Raw genomic sequence first — 20,286 nt, 5'->3', positions numbered from 1 at the left:
GATTAATACTCTTCTCCAAAATTCTCTTAATTTCACGATTAGATACTTTCGCCAAACCACTAGTATGGGGATGAGAAGTAGTTGCAGTTTTATGTATTATAATATATTTTTCCGCCAATTTTGTAACTATTGCATTTCTAAAATGAGATCCTCAATCAGCAATGATGACTTTTGGCATTCCATATCTTGTAAAAATATTCTTAATTAAAAATTTTGAAACACTCTGAGCATCACATCAAGGTAAAGCGACTGCTTCTATCCATTTTAAAACATAATCTACCACAATCAATAGCAATATATTTTCAAATGAAAGCATGAATGGTCTCATAAAATCTAATCCCCATACATCAAAAATTTCAATTTCTAAATTAAAATTTACAGGCATAAATTAAAATAAATTTCAATTTCTAAATTAAAATTTACAGGCATTTCATTTCTTCCAGAAATATTACCAACTCTCTGATACTGATCACATGATTTTATATATATATTAACATCTGTAAATAAAGTAGACCAATAAAATCCAGATTATAAAATTTTTCGAGCAGTTTTATCATTCCCAAAATATCCTCCAAATTCAGAATCATGATATTTGTTCAAAATCATGATATTTTTGAATAATCTCCTGAATTTCTTTATAAGGCACACATCAACTCATCATTAAATATTTATCATCTTATAATTAAATCTTTACATTATTTATATAAATGAGGATCATCCAAAAAATAAGATTTTGCATTATAAATGAATTTCTTTTCATGTTGTCTTGTCAATCTATATGGTAAAATACCACTAACAATATAATTTACAATATCAGCGTACCAATGTATTTCTCATCCTTTTACAGCATAAAGTTGTACATCAAGAAAAGTATCTTTAATCTCTATTTCAGAATCAAGTATTTCTTCATGTTCTAACCTCGATAGATGATCAGCTATTTGATTATCAGTCTATTTTCTATTATTTGTCCCTTTCCCGTCGACTACTACAAAATCAAACTCTTGCATCAGAAGTATCCATTTAATTAATCTTGGTTTTGCATCCGTCTTTTCTATTAAATATTTAATAGCAGAATGGTCTTTTCAGTACATGAGGTTGATATTCAGGTTCCAATCAAATATGATATAAACTTATCAGAAACATACACAATGACTAATAACTCTCTTTCAGTGGTGGTATAGTTAATTTGGGCATCATTAAGGGTCTTACTAGTTTAATATATGACTTTGAAATTCTTATCATATTTCTACCCTAAAATAATTTCAATTGTATAATCACTAGCATCACACATTAGTTCAAAATGTTTCTCCTAGTCCGGTGAAACAATTATAGGAGCAGTGATCAATTTTTCCTTTAAATTTTCAAAGGCTTTAAGACAATCTTGAAAATCTTTGTTAAAGTCAAACTTTATATCTTTTTCTAGAAGTTGGCATAAAAGCTTAGTAATTTTTGAAAAATCTTTGATATATCGTCTGTAGAATCCAGCATGTCCAAAAAGTTCCTAACTCCTCTTACATTAGTTGGTGGAGGTAAATTCGATATAATTTGAATTTTTGCAGGATCTACTTCCATGTCATTTTCTGAAATTTTATGTCAAAAAACAATTCCTCCTGCAACCATAAATTGACATTTCTCCCAGTTTAAAACAAGATTATAAAACAAGATTAATCTTTTCACAGCGTTTCAAAAATTTCTCTAATTGATTTAAACATATTTCAAAGGAAGTTCCAAATACAGAAAAATTGTCCATAAAGACTTCAATCCCTTTTTCAATCAAATCACTGAAAATTGACATCATACATCTTTGAAATGTTGCAGGTGCATTACATAATCCAAAAAACATTCATCGAAAAACAAAAGTTCCATAAGGACTAGTAAATATTATTTTCTCTTGATCCTAAGGAGCAATAGGTATTTCATGATAACCGATATAGAAAACAAAAAAATATTTGTGCTCAACTCATCTATCCAACATCTGGTCCAAAAAAGGGTAAAGGAAAATGATCCTTCCGAGTGGCAGAATTTCATTTTCTATAATCTATGCAGAATTCGCCATCCAGTGACTTGTCTTGTTGATATTAATTCATTATTCTCATTCTTCAATGCAGTTATACCTCCATTCTTCGGAACACAGTGAATTGGACTCACCCAACCACTTTCTGAAATTGAATATATTATTCCTGCATCTAACCATTTTATAATTTCTTTCTTAACCACTTCTTTCATCATAAGATTCAATCTCCTTTGAGGACGAGTTCTTGGTTTATGTTGATCTTCCAACAAAATTCTATGCATACAGATTGAATGACTGATTCCTTTAATATCAGCTAATAATATGATTCCTTTAATATCAGCTAATGTCCATCCAAAGGCTTTCTTGTATTTTTTCAAAGTTTCTAACAATTGTTGTTCTTTAGCATTATTTAGTTCTGAGGATATAATGACAGGTAATATAGATGAATCTCCTAAAAATGCATGCTTCAAATGTGTAGGAAATGTTTTCAATTCTAGTTCAGGGGGTTTCTCAATAGGGTTTCTCAATAGTCTCAATAGATGAAATCAAATTGTTGTCATTTTCTGCAGGATCTAACATTTCAAATTTCTCTTGAACATAATTCAGTTCTTCCATACTCACATCCATAGACTCATCTTGAATTTTATCCTCGCCTTGACATTCCATAGATTCCTTTTCAAATTCACTTTCATATGTCTTTTGGAAATCTTCATGGCTTAAATACTCATTAATATCCATTCTAAAGCATTCAATCTCTTATTTTTTTACAGGGTATTTCATTGATTTTGCAATGTTAAATGTAACATCTTGATCACTAACTCTCATAGTTAGTTGTCCCTTCTGCACATCTATGAAAGCTCTTCCAGCGGCTAGGAATGGTCTTCCTAAAATAATATGAATTTCTTTATCTTCCTCTACATCTAATACAATAAAGTCCACAGAAAAGATAAATTTATCAACTTTTACTAAAACATCTTCTATAACTCCTTTAGGATAGGTAATCAATCGATCAACTAACTAAAGAGTTACAGTTGTAGGTGAAATATCTTTTAAACCCAACCTTCTGAAAATTGATAATGACATGAGATTAATACTGGCTCATAAACCACATAAAGCTTTTTCATAAAATTATTCGCTAATAGCACAAGAAATTGTAAAACTTCCAAGATCTTTAAGTTTTTCAGAAAGCTTCTTTTGAATTATAGCGCTGCACCCTTTCACTGAGTGCAATTGTCTCATTATCTATAAACTTTCTTTTCCTATTAAGTATATCCTTCATTAACGTCACATAGCTTGACATTTGTTCCAAAGCTTCAACAAATGGAATCTTTATCGTTAATTTTCTCAAAATTTCTAAAAATTTAGAAAATTGATTATCTTTATATTTCTGCTTTAATCTTTGAGGAAATGGAGGTGGTGGTCTTTCTATAGCGATTTTCATTGGTTTAATAGGAATTTCTGACTCATGATGAAAATCTTCACCAAAATCTTCATTTTCCACCCCATCTTCTTCAATTTCAATTTCTTGTTGAACTCTTTCTTCTAATTTTTTTCCACTTCTCAGATGAATAACTTTAATTTGCTCCTTGTTCTTATCTTTAGGATTTACTTTAACATCACTAGGCAATGTTCCTGGAGGTTTATTGCTAAGTGCAACATCAATACATCCCAATTGATTTTCCATGTTTCTGATTGCAGTTCTTTGACTCTTTAACTGACTTCTCATTTGCAATATCAATTCTTCCATTGATAAATTTTTGTCCTTTGCAAATTATTAAATCATGGGGGGTAATAAGGTTTATAATTTAGATTTCCTTGATTGTTGGAGCTTCCTACTGGGTTTGCAACATTGTTTCCCTATTGTGGATTTGAAGTATTTGAGTTATTTTTACTGCAACTAAAGTTTGGAAGATTCTTCCATCCTAGATTATAATAATTGACATAAAGATTATTAGAATGAATGTTTATTGCATTTAAAGTCTCATAAGAAGATTGAGATTCTATTATTTGTCCCAATGAATTCTCCTCAAGCACAAGTGCTGTTTGAGAATAATTCATTCCATATTGATCTATGTTCTTCGATATCACAGCTATTTGAGCAGTTAATATATATATATATAATGAACACTGACTACTCTTTTTGAATTTACCCTTTCTGAGGGCCATTGAAAATTATTAGTAGTCATCTCTTTAATTAATGAATATGCTTCGTCAAATAGTTTTGACATTAACGATCCACCAACAGCAGCGTCAATCATCAATCTAAGAGATCCAACCATTCTATTTTAAAAAATTTGAATTATTAACCAATCTGACAACGCATGATGAGGACACTTCCTAAGAAGATCTTTAAATCTCTCTCAATTTTTTCATAGACTTCATAAATTGATTCCCCTTCAAACTGACAAAAAGAAGTAATATCATTTCTAAGCTTAGCAGTTTTTGAAGGAGAGAAATATTGAAATATTTAGATAAAAATATTTAGATAAAAATTTTTGTGATAAATTTCCCCAAGTTCTGATAGATCTGGGTGTTAACAAGTTTAACCACATCTTTGTTTTATCCCTCAATGAAAAAGGAAAAAGTCTAAGTCTGACAACATCATTTGACGCTCCATTATATTGAAATGTATCACATAATTCTAGAATACTAGCAAGGTGTAAATTTGGATCTTCATTTGATGTTCCTCCAAACTGATTACTTTGTACCATTTGGATAATAGCAGGTTTAAGCTTAAATGAATTGACAACGACAACAAGGTTTTGTATACTCAAATGAATTTCATTTACTATAGGATTAAGATAATTCCTTAAAGGTCTCTGATGATGTTCATTTTCATTTCCAGCATTACTTGAGTTGCATGTCATTTTGCTAGAATGATTTTTCTCTTTTTGTCGTTTTCAAATTTTTTTAACAGTTCTTTCTAATTCAGAATTGTAAGATACTAGGTTTTCAAATTTTATACTATCCATAAACAAAATAAAAACAAGTAATTAAAAATAAGCAATACACTTAACAAAGAAAATGTTCAAACTAAACTAAAAACACTTTATATATATATATATAATAAAAGGAGACTAGGCTCCTATATAATTAATAAAAGATACAAAAGGTACAAAAAATCCGTTACTTCCCCGACAACGGCGCAAAAAACTTGATCGGCATTGGAATTTGTGTAGCTTAATAATAATGATGCAATGTTACCCAAACTATAATGTAATTTTAATGAAAGTAATTTATTTTTAAAAACCTCTTTTAAAATCTCAATTCTCGTTTACATATAACATAAGTATACGTATCATTCAAGTAATATAAGACTCTAATGGAGTCCTAAATATTGATCCCATAGGGAAGTTGGAAAATCCTAAAGTAAATTATGAAAATTATTTTATAATAAAAAAATTTTAAGTGAAAAGTTTGAAATATTACTACTCAGATGAATGCTGCTAAATATGCAGATGTACTACTATAACAAGTAAATTAAACTTGATGCTAAACTTTAAAAAGTAAATTGCTGAAATAAAATAAAGTTTTTTGTGGAAGAAAAGAAGTATGAGAAAACATCATTCCCCTTTATAATGAAAATATGGTACAATGAAAATATGACTTGTGAAAAAATTGAAATCATTTGAAAAATATATTTAAAAATTATTTTGTGTCAAATCTTTGTACCAAATAGGAGATATTCTCTACCCTCTTCTGAGCGCTGTAAAGAGCATTGACTAATACAGAGTTTGGTCCCTAATTCTGCGGTTAGGCTGGGAGGATATTGGTTTTCACTCGAGAGCTCCCACTACTCCCTCCTCTTAGGGCTAACATGCTCGCATTAGTTTCCAATCAACTGAACCAAATTGGGATTCTAATCTGTCACCTTAAAATCTTCCAATTATACATCCAATAAAGTATATTTCCCTATTTATTTGCACCCAATCCCATGGATGAAATAGTCTCCCATGAAATCAAATGTGATTATCCCTTTGTTGTAGAAATTATATCCCTTCTTCAGAACATATAATTCTCAACACATTTTAACAATTCAATTGGCCAGATCAAAAAGTAAATGAAGATCAGAGTTCAAATCATCACAAATTATTGATATTTAAAGCCGTAGAAAACAAAATCAATTCTTCACAAAACCATTTTTTCAAAGTAGGGAGAAGGATAAAGAAGACTACTCAGAATTTATGAGAAGAATATGATAAAATATGAATTTCATATATAAAAACAAGTTTACAAACAAAAGAAATGAAAAGTACAACTTAACTCGCAATTCTTCCCAAACAAATCCTTAGAAGTTCTCTCAAAGGCTTTCCCTCTTTACAATCTCTCATAATTATCTCTTAGAAATGTAATGAAGAAGAAATCTCTCACATACACTCTCCTCTTACAACTCTAGAAGAAAATCTCCTCCTTTTTCTCTCTCTAATTCCCACCTCTCCTCACTCTCTTTAACTTTTTTGTCCCTCTCCTTACTAGTCCCTTTAGAAGTTCCCTTTTGTTGGCTGCCTCTCCTCTTTGAAAAGAGTCTCAATTCCCTCCAAAATTCAAAAGTTAAAACCTTGAATTTCAAAAGATGTGTCTCCTAAGAGTCAAATCTCTTCAAATAGGAACCTTCCAAAGTGTCTACATGCATTGAATCATTCAATGGGGTGCTTAGAACAAATGTCCCTTTAAAAATTCACGCAAAATTCGTCTCGGACCGCCTTAATTTAAAAATGTCGCGCTTGGCGCATCATGTACCAACGCTCTAGATTTTGGCGCATCATGCGCCGAACCCCGAAATTTGCTGTTTTTGCTCCAAATTTTGCTCTTTTTGCCATTTTTGCTCAAAATGCTTAAAAATGATATATCTGCAACAAAAAAATATATTTATTTAAAGTGCAATATCATCAAAAATAGACATCAAAAAGTACTTAAAATAATATATTATTTTTGTGGATTACACCTCCATGGAACCTCAAAAAGTTTACAGACCTGGATCGAACAAATTGTTGGTTTAAATCATTTTTGGCGATCAATTCTCATGCAAATCATTTATGGTGATCAATTCTCATGCAAATCTCAAGAAAGAACAGTTCACTGATAAAAAAGTAAATAATTTTTCTATAAATCATGTGATATGCTAGAAATTTTTTTCTATACATCATTCAAAATAAATGGTCAACTAAAATTTGCTAACAAGCTCAATTTAAATTTGTCAAAGTAAAAAAAATAGGTGTTAAAAGTAAATGTTTTGAAGTGTTATTATCAGAGCTATGAGCACTTCAAAATACTCTTTCAATTGCCACAAGACATACTGTTTTAACTCTATCACAAAAAGTCAAAGTCGTGCTCCTAGTGAAATACAATTTACACAACCCACATGTTTTAATGGTCATAAGTTTTAAAGAGAGCAAATTGGAAGAGTAGAAAATAGTAAATGATGAGGGATTTAACAATTTCTGAGACCTATTAGAGGAGCTTCAAGATCAATCTTTCATATTACAAGAAGAAGTGAAGAGAAGAATAAAAAAGTATTACGATGCAAATTTTAATTATCTCAACACTTCACCCATCCACAATTTTAAAGTTGTTTATCTACAAAGTTAACAAAGTTTAACTTAAGAAAAAAATCTAATTAATTCGTCACAACTAAGAAATTAATGTATCTAGCTAAGAGAATATAGATTACTCCCTTGGAAAGATTGGATGTAACCAAATTTTATAGAGGTAACTTAAAGGCTATTAAAAAGGTAAAACCTATAGGAGAGCGAAAGATTCTCCAAGTGGACGGAATTCTTCACCAAAGGAGATATCTTTATTTGGAAAGAAGTTGACATAAGACAAAACAAAATCTTAAGTGAGTTTGCAAGAAAAGTGAAACCTAAAAATTTATGAATGTAAATTATATGATGGTTCATGCTCATCTCCTTAAGCATATTATGCAACAAAAGCTAGATAATTCCTTAAAGAATAAACTCTCGAGGTCACCCTGCATACCCAAGGAGCTCATGTTAAGAAAAGATAAAACATCCGCAAAAACTTTTATGGAAGTGAAAATCTCATTTAAAAAAGGAAATATGAAAGATAGTTAAGTAATCACTTTTATTCTAAAAGAGGTAGAACACATACAAACTGATGGTCGGTGTACCTTTACTAAACACCATGTTGATTGTTTCAGATGGTTCTCTTATTCTCTCCGGGTTGGCAAATATCTTCATGCCTGGGATGGATGGGTGGACCCTAATCATCCTTTGGTCTCCACCAGCTGTTTTCCTGGGTTCTCTTCTGTAGGCAATAATTAGATTATTTAACCTTATGATACCCAGGGTTGTGAACTTACTCCTAAGTGGAAATGCAATGTTGGCTCTTTCTAGCAATTTAATTAGGTTCTATGTATATAACATATCATAATCGCTCTCCCTTCTGCATGTGCCACTTCGGGCTCCAGGTCTCGTACCTCCAACATCTTCTTTTGGAATCACATTATATAGGCACACAAACTCTCTTGCTGCCCCTAACTAACCTATGACAGGGGTTGCAATCTTTTATGTGACTTTTGCACGTAGGTAAATTGTGTTGTAATCAACCTTTTAAAATCAAGGAAAGAGGTGATTCACCCAGTGGTAAGCCATTAAACTCCTCGAGTGTTGATTCCCTCAGTGTGGTGAAGAAAAGACAACACTTCAGCGTATTTGTTATTCCTAGCAGACAAATAGATAATTCAAACGATGTAATGTGGTCAGTTGGATCAGATTGACCCTTGTAGGAGTCAACGATAGAATTTTAAACTTCTCTGGGGGTTTAGAGGCAGATATATTCTATGATAAAATGAGTATCATCATTCTTCCTCGGTCTGGGTTACTCTTTGACTATTATATGTAGGCTGATCCTCTAGGTAGTTCATTTTTTGCGGGTATGCACAATTCATCGTGCCACTACTTCTCTATTGTACTTCGTCAATTAACTCATCATTTGGGCCCTTGATTTTTGAATCTGATGTTATACATACTTCCGAGTGCACTCTATATTTCTTGTGTCTCTCTAATGAACTTGTTCTCCTAATGGTTCTCATCTTCTTATTGTTGGCATGATCCATGTTTACCACACATCTTAGGATGTTAAATATGAAATTGTCTTATGAGGCACACTCAAGGGATATAAGGTAGGACAAGAGGGAGATATAGAGTGAGAGAACACAATAGAGTGGAAACGAGACTAGATTATCCTGAATGATTTATTAGCCCTTTATTGTCGAAATGACCCTCTGTTTAAATGCACACTTACTTTTTTGCTCCAATTAGAATAAGGACCCCTCATGATATTTTCATCATAATTAATAAAATACTAAATAAACTAAAAAAAGTTTGGCTCGACTATCCCATCATTCGATCATCTAATATCAGTGGCCCTTGGGTCGGCCAGGTCAGTCTGGTTGATTTAGCTGAGTTAGGGCAGACAATCAGTTCACAATACTGGTCAGTCAGTCAACTCTGTAGAGAATAGTAGGTCAACTTAGTTGAGGATGTTCGGTCAGTTTGGCTAAGTACGATCAATTAGTTTAACTAAGGCCAGCCAGTGGACTTGACCAAGGATAATTGGTCGACCCATGAAGGTCCTTGGGTCGCTTGACTTTGTTTGACAATATCCTTTGGTCTAATTATTAGTTATTGGCCTCTTAAGTGAGATTCTTGTTGCTAAGATGACTGGATTGTAAGGCAGACCGCAGATTACTGTAATTCGACAAGTAGCCCACCTATTTAATAAGAGAATAATCGAGGATGTATGTGAGTGCAGTGTTGTGCACCTAAAAAACCTTGGCGAGTCTTGAGGGGTTTCTCCAAAGTGGTTGTGGTGTTATTTTGGGTAGTGTCACATCCCTTTCTTTGGTTGGGCAGGTCCTGAACCTTGATCCAAGGGGCTTTCGTTCGACAAGCTTTGTACACGATTTCAAAGGGCTCGTGGCTAGGCACTATATCACGCGAGCTCACATTGTTGTGCCTTTTGACCTCTTGTCGGTCATCTTTGACCATGCTTGTTTTTATTCTAGAGGATTTTCTTGTGATTCATGCTGAAGTACTTTGGGTGTACATAAATGTTTTCTTTAATAAAGGAAGGAGGAAATCTTATGGTAGTAAGATTGAGGCAGTACAACTTCGAAGGTAGAAGCCTACCTAAGGTTATAGGTAGATATTAAATCTTGTAAAAATTATTTTATGCTCTTATTAGTTTTTACTTACTTTTAGAATCATTTTAATCTTCTTACTTTAATACAAATAAAAAATTTAATTATGCACTCATCTAAAAAACAAAATTTCTAAAAAACACTAATTTGCTTTCGTTTGGTCGTGCCATACACTTCACAACAAATCTTATGACCATTAATTTAATGGTTTTCTATGAAAACTTCATGAATTTTTGTATGCTGATTTTCTATTTTGTTTGCCAATATTTTTTTAGCTCCCAATGTTTAAATTGATTTTGTTTATCACCCAATTAAAATGATATCACTTAAACTAATAAATAATACTAATTATAGATAATTTTCCTTTAGCCTTAGGAGAATAATTTATAAATTTCACAATCATAAAATGAATACATTTCTTCACGTATTTAAATGCTTATTTTAATTTATCTAAGGTTAATCATGCTTTTATATAGTTAAAATCTCACAATTTACTTATTAAAAATACATATCTCAAAATAATGAATGTTTAAAATGAATTTGAATGAAACAAACTAAATTTAAATGAATTATTTATGCTTTGACCCAATTTTGATTTTAGTTTTGTACATCAATTATGCTTTCTATTTTTCACTTTCTAGAAAAAAAAAAATTATATAAAATAAAATTAAAAAGTTGGAAGCTTAACCTTAAAATTTTATATTTTATTACATTTAATTATTTTTTTATCAAAGTTTTTTCAAATTAAAATGAATAAATTTATTCATATTTCTTTTTTTTTTATATTTCTCTTAGAATAGATTGTACAATCGTAATCATTTGATTGAAAAAATAGAAATATTTGTTTACGGAAAACATGTGCAAAGTTGGGTACATTTTAGATTATTCAGAGGGTATATCTATGTTACATTTATGTTACAGGAAGAATTAAAAGGGATATAATTTAAGTATAATTTAGCTATATTCTTGAAATAACCTGAAATATATGCAACTATGAATAGCTTTAATAAATATTTCTCTTTAGAGGGCTTTCAGATTGGGCCGCGCCGTTGTCCGTCACTTCTGTGGCCCACCCTTCCAACAGGCTCGGTGGGCCGAGAAGTTGGTCGTTTACCTCTTTACCACAAAGAGCCCTAACCCTACGCGGGCGCAAAATCCTAGCTCCCGATCGCCAGTATCGTCGTTCACCGAGGATCTCCTCTTTCATCTCTGTGCTAACTGTATTCCGAGCTTCTTGGTGCCTAGTTTCATCTGTTTCAGATGGCTTGCTGCCGGAAGAGCCTCACCGTGGGATACAGTTACCTCTCCCGGCGATTTCACCCGTCTTTCTTCCACCTCGTACAGGACGATAGAGAACGCTCTGGATCCCCGCAACCCTTGCTGCTTTCACCGGCTGCAACGCAAAGTCGAGCCGGTTCCTCGCAATTGTTCAATAGGTTCAGATGTCCGGATCGGGATTGGAGGAGGTTAGGATTTTCTCTTCCGAGACCAACTGATCAACATTCCAGGAACTACGCGTCTAGTTCAGAGGGATTGAATGAGACCGGGTGCACCAATGATGTTGCGGATGTACTGACCGAAACTGCAGTGCATTCGAGTGAAGTTGGCACTGCCGCCAGTGCTTCTTCAGTTCCGGTACCGTTTCCTGGCGAGGTTGCAGCTGCTTCCGTTGATTCTTTCGCCCCTGTTGCGGCATTGCAGCATTTGATTGACGCAGTGCATTCTTTCTCTGGCTTGAACTGGTTAGGCTTCTGCTCCTCATTTGTTGTTGTTTTTCTTTTGTAGTGTGCATTTAGATTTTTTTTTTTGTTTTCATTTTTTCTGATTTTGTTCACTTGATTTTATTCAATATACGTTTCAGGTGGGCTTCTATTGCCTTGACAACTCTTTTGATTCGTGGAGCCACCGTTCCTCTTCTGATAAACCAGTTGAAAGATAGTGCAAAACTAAATGCGAGTCATTTTTTATCTGTTTTTAAAAGTTTTGATGCTTTGGCTAGAATTTTCTACCACCTATAAGTAACACTAGGGGTTAAAGTCACACCACACGAAAACTATTTGAGAATTTGATTCCTAGGCACCTACTTTAGTTGGCAAAAACCGAAATATAGAAGTTTTTTCAAACTTATGGTTGTAAGCTTAATCTCATCTTGTTGGATCCTAATTTGTGCTTTGTGAATCACGCCCCGAGAGCTAGAGCAAATTGAAAGAGAGAAGTAAGAGAAAGTAGAATAAGTTTCAAGTTTTTTGTAGGGAGAATCGAGGGAGAGACCCATTTATTTGTATTTTTACCCCTTATAATAGAGGCATGTTTTGTATATTTATAAAAAGAAAGGAACATTTATGTAAATCGTTCTTAATGCCATTAATGCTCTAATTGGTTGTACAGATTTTATGATATTTTTGCATTACAATTTGAATTTCAACATCGATGGTAATTGACTGGTCGGCTGGTTTGAAGTTGCTGACTAAGACGACCGACGGGATGACATCTGTGCCTTTTAAAGTATGCGTGGGTTAGTTTAAGTGTTTGGTCGCATGAAGATCTTGCGTGATGCATTTTAGCACGGTCAAGCAAAGCGGCCGTTTGCGAGGTGGTCGTTCGGTACAGTCATGGGTTGTTCTGTCAAACGTGATTGGTCGATTTTTTTCGTTGAGGGAGTTGTGACTCATTTTCCATTCGGCTCGAGTCTTATAGGGCTCGTGTCTGGTCTGCCTGATTAGTTTGTCACTTCGGCCGAATCTCCCAATCTTGCAAGGTCTTATGCGGATCTTGTCGCAGCCTATGCGGGATATCCGACGAGACTTACTGTCGGGATGATTTATGCCTCACTTTCGACGTGTCTTGTTGTTATTGAGTGGGGAATCATCTCCAGAGCTTAAATCTATCCCGGGTTTGGAGGCGCGATTTCATGCTTGACCTTGAATTGTTAGTTGACTGGTTATCTTGAGAATATAATCTTTCATCTTGGTCGTTCGTTCTTTTTGAGATTTGTGCTGATATTTTTGGTGTATACATATTAGTTCTCTGAGTTTTTCTTTTCTTTGATGACGACAACTACAGCAAAGACGGGAAAATTGTTAGACAATTGTTAGCAATAAATTTATGAATTGATTGAACACATCACTTCTTTTAGGATTCCATGCCCTGTGTGCTTTATAAGACATGAATTGAGCCTTGTATCATTTGTCATCGATTTCTCTTTTTTACAACTGAGGTGTTATGACTCTGAGAGGCTTGCGAGGGCGAGGTTTCAGATTCCTTCTTCAGTAATGAAGAAGAAAGCGACAACGAAGGAGAAGTGGGTGGCCTTGGAGTCTGGTTCGGGCGTGCGTGTTGACGACCAACAGCTCCTTTAGACCGAGGCGAGTGGTAAGGAGCGGTTGTCACGATCCTCTTGCCGTCACTGTTGTAGGAAAGTGAGGACTAAAGAAGCCTCGACGCCGTAGTGAGAGGAGGCTTTTAAGACTGTCTCTTCTATGGAGAGATTTATGGATGAATTGACCAGGTTGGAGGAACGCTAGGCCGACAGGTTGTCAATGAATGTTGTGTAGTTTGCTCCTACCGCGGTGTTGGTTATGCAGGTTGGAGATGTGGGGCTCTCGCCACTATCGGCCTCGGTAATTCATCTGCCACTTGGCCCATCGCCCATGATAGATCTCCAATTGGGGAGAGTGTCCGGTTGAGCGCAATCTCCCAAGATAATAGAGCAGCGGGGAGGCGAGATCGAACTGTTAGAGGAGTTGATCGACCGGACACGCCTGGGGTTTAATTGTGGATCCTATGCAGGTGTTGTCTACTCGTCGGACGTTGACATAATGGTTCTGCGGACGGAGCTCGTCACCTCTGTGGCAGGCTAATCAAGTTGTCACACACGAGCTAAAGGTACTCTATTAGATGTTTTATCTGGTGAAGTTCAACTGGGTAGCTGATCAGGTGGGTCAGTTTAAGTTAGGTGGAGAGATTATTTTTCGGAGGTTGGGGCATGTTCCCTCCAAGGTCTTGGAGGTCCCCTTTATAAAATGTTTCGTTCGAAGCCTGTAATAATGTTATTCACAATAAAATAATATTTTAATACATTTTGTAAAGATGTTTGGTGTGTTACTTATCATTATGTGATGTATCTTTTGTCGTGCCTGCTTTATAAGTAGGAGATGGGGCCGCTTCTTTTTACTTTACGCATTTTTTCTTCTCTTTTTTCTTTGGTTTTCTCTTCTCCTTTCGTCTTTTGGTTGGTTATGCTCTTCTCTCGAGATAGCCACAAACACTCGTATGTCTTGTTTGGCTCTGTGAAGGGCACTGACCCTTCGCTTCGAACAGAGAATGAAGTGAGGGAGCTGCAGCGAAGGTACATTCTTGATGAGTACGTAGGTCTTTAGAAGCTGCATGGATTGGCATGAGCGATGGAACCTCTGGGAAATGACCCGGTCTTCTATCGAGACCAGTTTAAATATGGCCTTCGATTACACCTGTGCAAGGAGCTCTAGAGCATTTTCAACACTTACGAGGTTATTCTAGTACAAGTGACGCCGAACTCCATTCCCATAATCATGACTTTCGTTCTTTCCTATTGGCGAGAGAATGCTGCGTGGCCAATTGAACTCTTTAGATACTTCTCGTTCAAGGTCGATGGGAAGGGCTACGCTATATTCTCAACGGACAATGAACTCCACTTAATAGGAATGGGGAATAAATTAAAAGATTGGAAGAAAGGAAATACTCCATGAAGAACTTAAGGATGGAGCATGGAGAGTTCAAGAAGAATATAGGATTATGTATTTATGTAAGAATTGTATGGAATAATATAGAATGTAGGAAATTCTAGAATATTCTCATGGCTTGGAGGGGGACTATAAATAGAGGTCCATCCCTTCATTTGTAATCAACTAAGCATTCAATCAAAGCTTCCAAGTATTCAAGTGTGAAATGTTCATTTCTCTCTATTCTTCTTCTTAAGAGTGCTCGGTGCTCACAAATCAAAACGTTGTGAGCATTAGGCTGATTTAGTGCTAAAGAAGAACGCTAAAGCCGCATGGGTGATTAGAGAAAATTTAGTCCGTGACAAAAAGCATCAAAGAGCATGTGATGGAGTCGGAAGCCACCAATGTGGAATCATCTCAACAAGGGCGAGGTCGCCGTGAGCAAAGAGATCCCTTACCCAAGCCACAAGGGAGGTCCAAGGAGATCATGCATGACTGTGATTCGCGCCTTGCTCGGATAGGGGAGGCAATGAATGGCGTGGTGGGCCAAGTAGAAGATCTTGGCCAAAGGGTTGATGCACTAGAAGAGGAGGACATTACCATCCATTCAACAATCAGGGGTATGTTGCTCAAATTTGAGTAGATCTTAATGGCCATATGACTAAGTTGTAGGAGGATTTGTTTGGGAAGCTCCAAGAGGGGCGAAGAGCCGATGAGGAGGAGACGAGCGACGAGCGTGCTAGCTTCCAGTAGATGCTTTGAGACATTTCGATGTGTAAGTGGGCACTAGCGGCTTCCACAAGCTATCTTACTTTCGAAACCAAGAGGATTGAAGTTCCAAAACATATGAGTTTTGGACGGGCTTGCAACGCGAAGGTAGTAGAAAACTTCTTATGAGGACTGGAGCAATACTTTGGAGCGATGAGGATTGCCGAAGAAGATGCAAACATAAAATTTGCCTATCTTTATCTCTGAGACATCGCTATGCTTTGGTGGAGAAGAAGAAAATGAGACGTAGAGAAAGGTTTGTGCTCCATGTCAACTTTCAATGACTTCAAAAGAGATTTAAAAAGGCAGTTTTACCCTGAGAATGCGAGGATGAGGGCAGAGCTCGATTGCAGAGGCTCAAGCAAGAGGGATCGATTCTGGAGTACATTAAGGAGTTTACAAGCTTAGTACTTGAAATCCCTGATATGTCAGATAAGTATGCTCTCTTCAACTTTATGGATGACCTCCAACATTGGGCAAAAATCGAGCTTAGAAGGCGAGGAGTGCAAGATCTTTCTACTGCCATTGCGACTGCTGAAAGCTTAGTTGATTATTCATATGAGTCTAGAAAACCTGAAGCTAAGAAAAGTTTTACTGTCAACTGTGGGGATGACAAGGGTAAACACAAGGAGGAAAAACGTCGCGAATTGACCCCAACAAAGTCAAGGGACAAGGGGAAGACTAACAAGCCATATCAAAATCACTGTTTTCTTTGCGAAGGATCTCATTGGGCAAGAGATTGCCCTCAGAAGAAGGCCCTCAACTCTCTTCTTGCAAGCCATAAGGAAGAAGAAAGTAACAGGGAAAATGTCATGGAGGCACGTGTGGGATCTCTTCAACTGCTGAACGGGATGCAAGCTCCGACAAAACCCCAAGGAAAGGGGTTACTCTTTGTGGAGATGACAATAGAAGGGAAGACCACCAGGTCAATGGTGGATATGGGTGCTTCCTACAACTTCATCTCCAGCGAGGAAGCATAGAGGTTGGGGTTGCATATGATTAAAGGAGGGGGTTCCATTAAAGTCATTAACTCAGCAGAGATGCCAATCGACGGAGTGACTAAGGGAGTCAAAACCAATATTAGGGCATGGTCAAGTATTCTAGACTTCTCTGTCGTTCATTTGGATGATTACAAAGTGGTTTTAGGAATGAACTTCTTGGAGCAAGTAAGAGCATTCCCAATGCCATTTGCCAATAGCTTGTGCATCACGGAAGGGAGTCAAGCTTGCTCAATACCGATAATAAGGTTAAGCAAGCAAAGATCCAAAACGCTATCGACAATCCAACTCATGGATGACATTGCTCAGGACAAGGGGGACAACTTGACTATCCTTCACGATACGAATGAAATAAAAAAGTCCCAAGGAGATGGGATGCCGAGGAAAGTGGTGGAGGTTTTGCCAAGAAAGAAGTAAGATGGTTCCACAAGATTGGAGGCAAGGGATAAGCCGCCAGCCGGGAAAACTCACTGCATGACTCCACTCTCCCGTAATTCAAAGTTTGCCAAGACTGAGGACAAATTGAGGAGACAGTTTTGAAGGGGCAGGGGAAGCCACAATGAGGGCATTGCGAGTTTAAGTGGGGGAGAGTGTCATGCCCCGCCATCTTCAAAGAAATGGCATGACAAGCATGAGAAAGAAAACTCTAGAAGAGGCATGTATGACAAGAACCTTCTAGAGCTAAGAAGGTGGAATAGAGTTCCACCAAACTCTAGAAACTTCTACCCGATTCTAGAGGTCAAAGAAAGACAATACTTCATGAAGAACTCAAGGATGGAGCATGGAGAGCTTAAGAAGAATCTAAAAAAATCTAGGATTATGTATTTATGTAAGAATTGTATGGAATAATCTAGAAAGTAGGAAAGTAGGGAAGGGAACTCTAGAATATTCTCATGGCTTGGAAGGGGACTATAAATAGAGGTCTCTCCCCTCATTTGTAACCACCTAAGCATTCAATTAAAGCTTCCAATTATTCAAGCGTGAAGTGTTCCTTTCTCTCTATTATTCTTCTTAAAAGTGCTCGTTGCTCACAAGTCCAAGCATTTTGAGGATTAGACTGATTTAGTGCTAAAGAAGAACGCTAAAGTCGCACGAGTGATTAGAGAGAAGTTAGTCCGTGACAGGTTGCTCATAATATCGCGACCACTGGTCAGGTTGCCGCTTCTGGTCACGGTGCCTTCGGTTATCTCCCCGCTCCGGGATTGAGGGTTATTGTTTTGGTGATCGACGGAGGACTTCCTGTCCCTCGTCCTTTGTTGTTCGCCCTGTTCTTTCCACTTCTGTGACAGTTGGTTGGATGATTCTGACTTATCCTTCGGGGAGCTCTGGAGGTCTTCTTTGGCAAGTATGTGCATGTTCATCATCTCCAATACTTCTTCGAAAGTGGTAGGTTTAAACAGATTTAGGTCATACCTGAATCGCTTGCTTTAGATTCCTCGTTTCAAGACAATTCTGGCTATTCCTTGCTTCAGATTTCTAACTTCCGGCATCTTCTTCTAGAAGTGGGTGATGTAGGCTCGTATGCTTTCATTTTCTCTCTGTTTAAGATCGAGCAGGGTATACGAGTCTTTCCTTGACTTTTGCATGTTTGAGAAGTGCGAATAAAAGATTGTCTTAAACTTGTAGTAACTTGAGATAGTTTTGGTCGACAGACTTTAACTACCGGAGGGCGGACTCTTTCAGGGTGGTTAGGAAGGGACGACACATTATTGGGTCGTCAATCTGGAGCAGACCAACGGTTGATTCGAATGGCGTGACGTGGTCGATCGGGTCGGTCCTCCCTTTGTAAGAATTCAGGCGAGGGATCCTTAGCTTTGGGGTAGGTATCACCTATTTGATTTAGTGAGTCAAGTCCCTTCCTGCAAGCGATCGGACTGGCACTCGCATCCATTTTTCCCTTCGCTTGTTCGTCTATGCAAAGTTGGTTGTGCTGCTGTGTTGAGACTCGCCTTGTCTTCTTGTTGTTGGTTGTTGACATGGTTGTGTGGGATAGGTGGGTTCCTTGGTGGGAGCCTTTGGGGACGAGCTCCTTGGTGTTTCACTTCAAGGCGAAGTGCCTGGTCCTTCCTCTGGGTGATTGCTGCGCAAAGGACCTCAAATATCCCTATAATGAGAGTCATTTGGGCTTGCAACCCTAGACTTGTGCCTTGACTTCTGGTTGTGTAGTCTTTCTATGGGTTCCATGCTCACTATCTCTTTTTGGGAAGGTTTTCCTTCGTAGTCTTTTCCATTTCTTGTTTGTGGCATATCCACGCTCACCGCACAATTTTTTAGGATGTTAGATCTTAAATCTTCATTTGTAAATCACGCCCTGAGAGTTCGAACCGAGTGACGGAGAGAATGAAGATAGTGTAAAATGTCTTAAATTTTTGTAGGGAGAATCGAGAGAGAGACCCCTTTATCCGTATTTTTTCCCTGTATTTATAGGGACGTGTTTTGTACAAATACAGAAAGGATGAAGCAGTTATGGAAACTGTTCTTAATACTATTAAGGCTTTAATTGATTATACAAATTTTATGTCATATTTGCATTACAATTTGAATTTCAACATTGACGATAATTGACTGGTCGGCTAGTTTGAAATCAATCGACTGAGGCGACCAGCCGGGTGACATTTGTGCACTCTAGAGTATGTGTGGGCTTGTCGAGGTGTTTGACCGCATGGTAAACTTGCTCGGTGTCTTTTGACACGGTTGATCAGAGCGGTTGGTTGTGAGGTGGTCGTTCGGTCTGTACGCGGGGTTGGTCAGTCGAATGTAATTAATCAGTTTTTTTCGTTGAGTGAGTCGTGGCTTATCTTTCGTTCTGTTCGAGACTTACCTATGCAGCGTATTCGACGAGACTGGCTGTTGGGATGATTTACGTCTCATTTTCGGTGGGTCTTGCCGCTACTGAGCAGGGAGCCATCTCCAGAGCTTGAACCTATCCCGGGTTTGGAGATGCGGCTTCGTGCTCAATCTTGAATCGTCAGTTGATTAGCTATCTCAAAAGGAGGCTTTGGTTGTTCGTTTTATTTGAATTTCATGCTGCTATTTTGGTGTATGAACTCTAATCTATACCTTTCCAGTTATCTGACATTTTTTTCCCCTCATTGGTGCACATTTGTATAATTTCCTACTAAACAATTCTCATAATTTGCCAACCTTTGCTTTCTATTCGTTGTTTAATTTTTACTGAATTGCAGATTATGAGACCAGAGCTGGAGAAACTCAAGGAAGCGTTAAATAATGTATGATATTTCCGTTATGTGCTAAGAACAATGGCTTTTATCCAGCTAAGAATTTTCTTTGAAGCTTCTCGTTTGTTCTTGTTTTGCTATAATAAGGATAGCAGGCAGCACCCGTTGTTTTCATTCCAACTTTTCTTATGAAGTTGTTTGTTTTCCATTTAATGTTTGTTTATCTTCTCTCACAGAATATGGACCCAGAGTTTCTTCAGGAGGGCCAAAAGCAGATGAAGGCTTTATTCAAAAAGTATGCTTCATTTTACCATACATTGCTGCTTTTTTCTCCTTGCTTTCCTTTTTTGCATGAGGCTATTTACCAAAGGTTCTGTCTTGACATATAAACCTTGTAATCTTTTGTTCAAGGACTTCCATGTCTGTTTAAAGCAATATATTTTTTGCAATATTGGAGTGATCC

General features: G+C 36.6%; 1 protein-coding gene across 3 annotated transcripts in view; it reads left to right on the top strand.

Moving 5' to 3' along the window:
- Positions 1-11,268: 11,268 nt before the first annotated feature.
- Positions 11,269-20,286, top strand: part of LOC110028198 (mitochondrial inner membrane protein OXA1-like) — a 62,151-nt gene continuing 53,133 nt past the window's right edge. For all 3 annotated transcript variants that reach the window (XM_020729948.1, XM_020729946.1, XM_020729949.1), the window contains exons 1-4: positions 11,269-11,920; positions 12,040-12,130; positions 19,830-19,874; positions 20,060-20,118. In XM_020729948.1, coding sequence (XP_020585607.1) covers positions 11,439-11,920; positions 12,040-12,130; positions 19,830-19,874; positions 20,060-20,118 — 677 coding nt within the window. In that variant the 5' untranslated portion in view covers positions 11,269-11,438. The remainder of the gene's footprint in view (positions 11,921-12,039; positions 12,131-19,829; positions 19,875-20,059; positions 20,119-20,286) is intronic.

This window comes from Phalaenopsis equestris, unplaced genomic scaffold (genome assembly GCF_001263595.1).
Source record: "Phalaenopsis equestris unplaced genomic scaffold, ASM126359v1 Scaffold000504, whole genome shotgun sequence".
In the NCBI taxonomy this organism is placed as follows: domain Eukaryota; kingdom Viridiplantae; phylum Streptophyta; class Magnoliopsida; order Asparagales; family Orchidaceae; genus Phalaenopsis; species Phalaenopsis equestris.
Note: the sequence above shows the minus strand (reverse complement) of the source record. Positions and strands in the feature narration are given on the sequence as shown.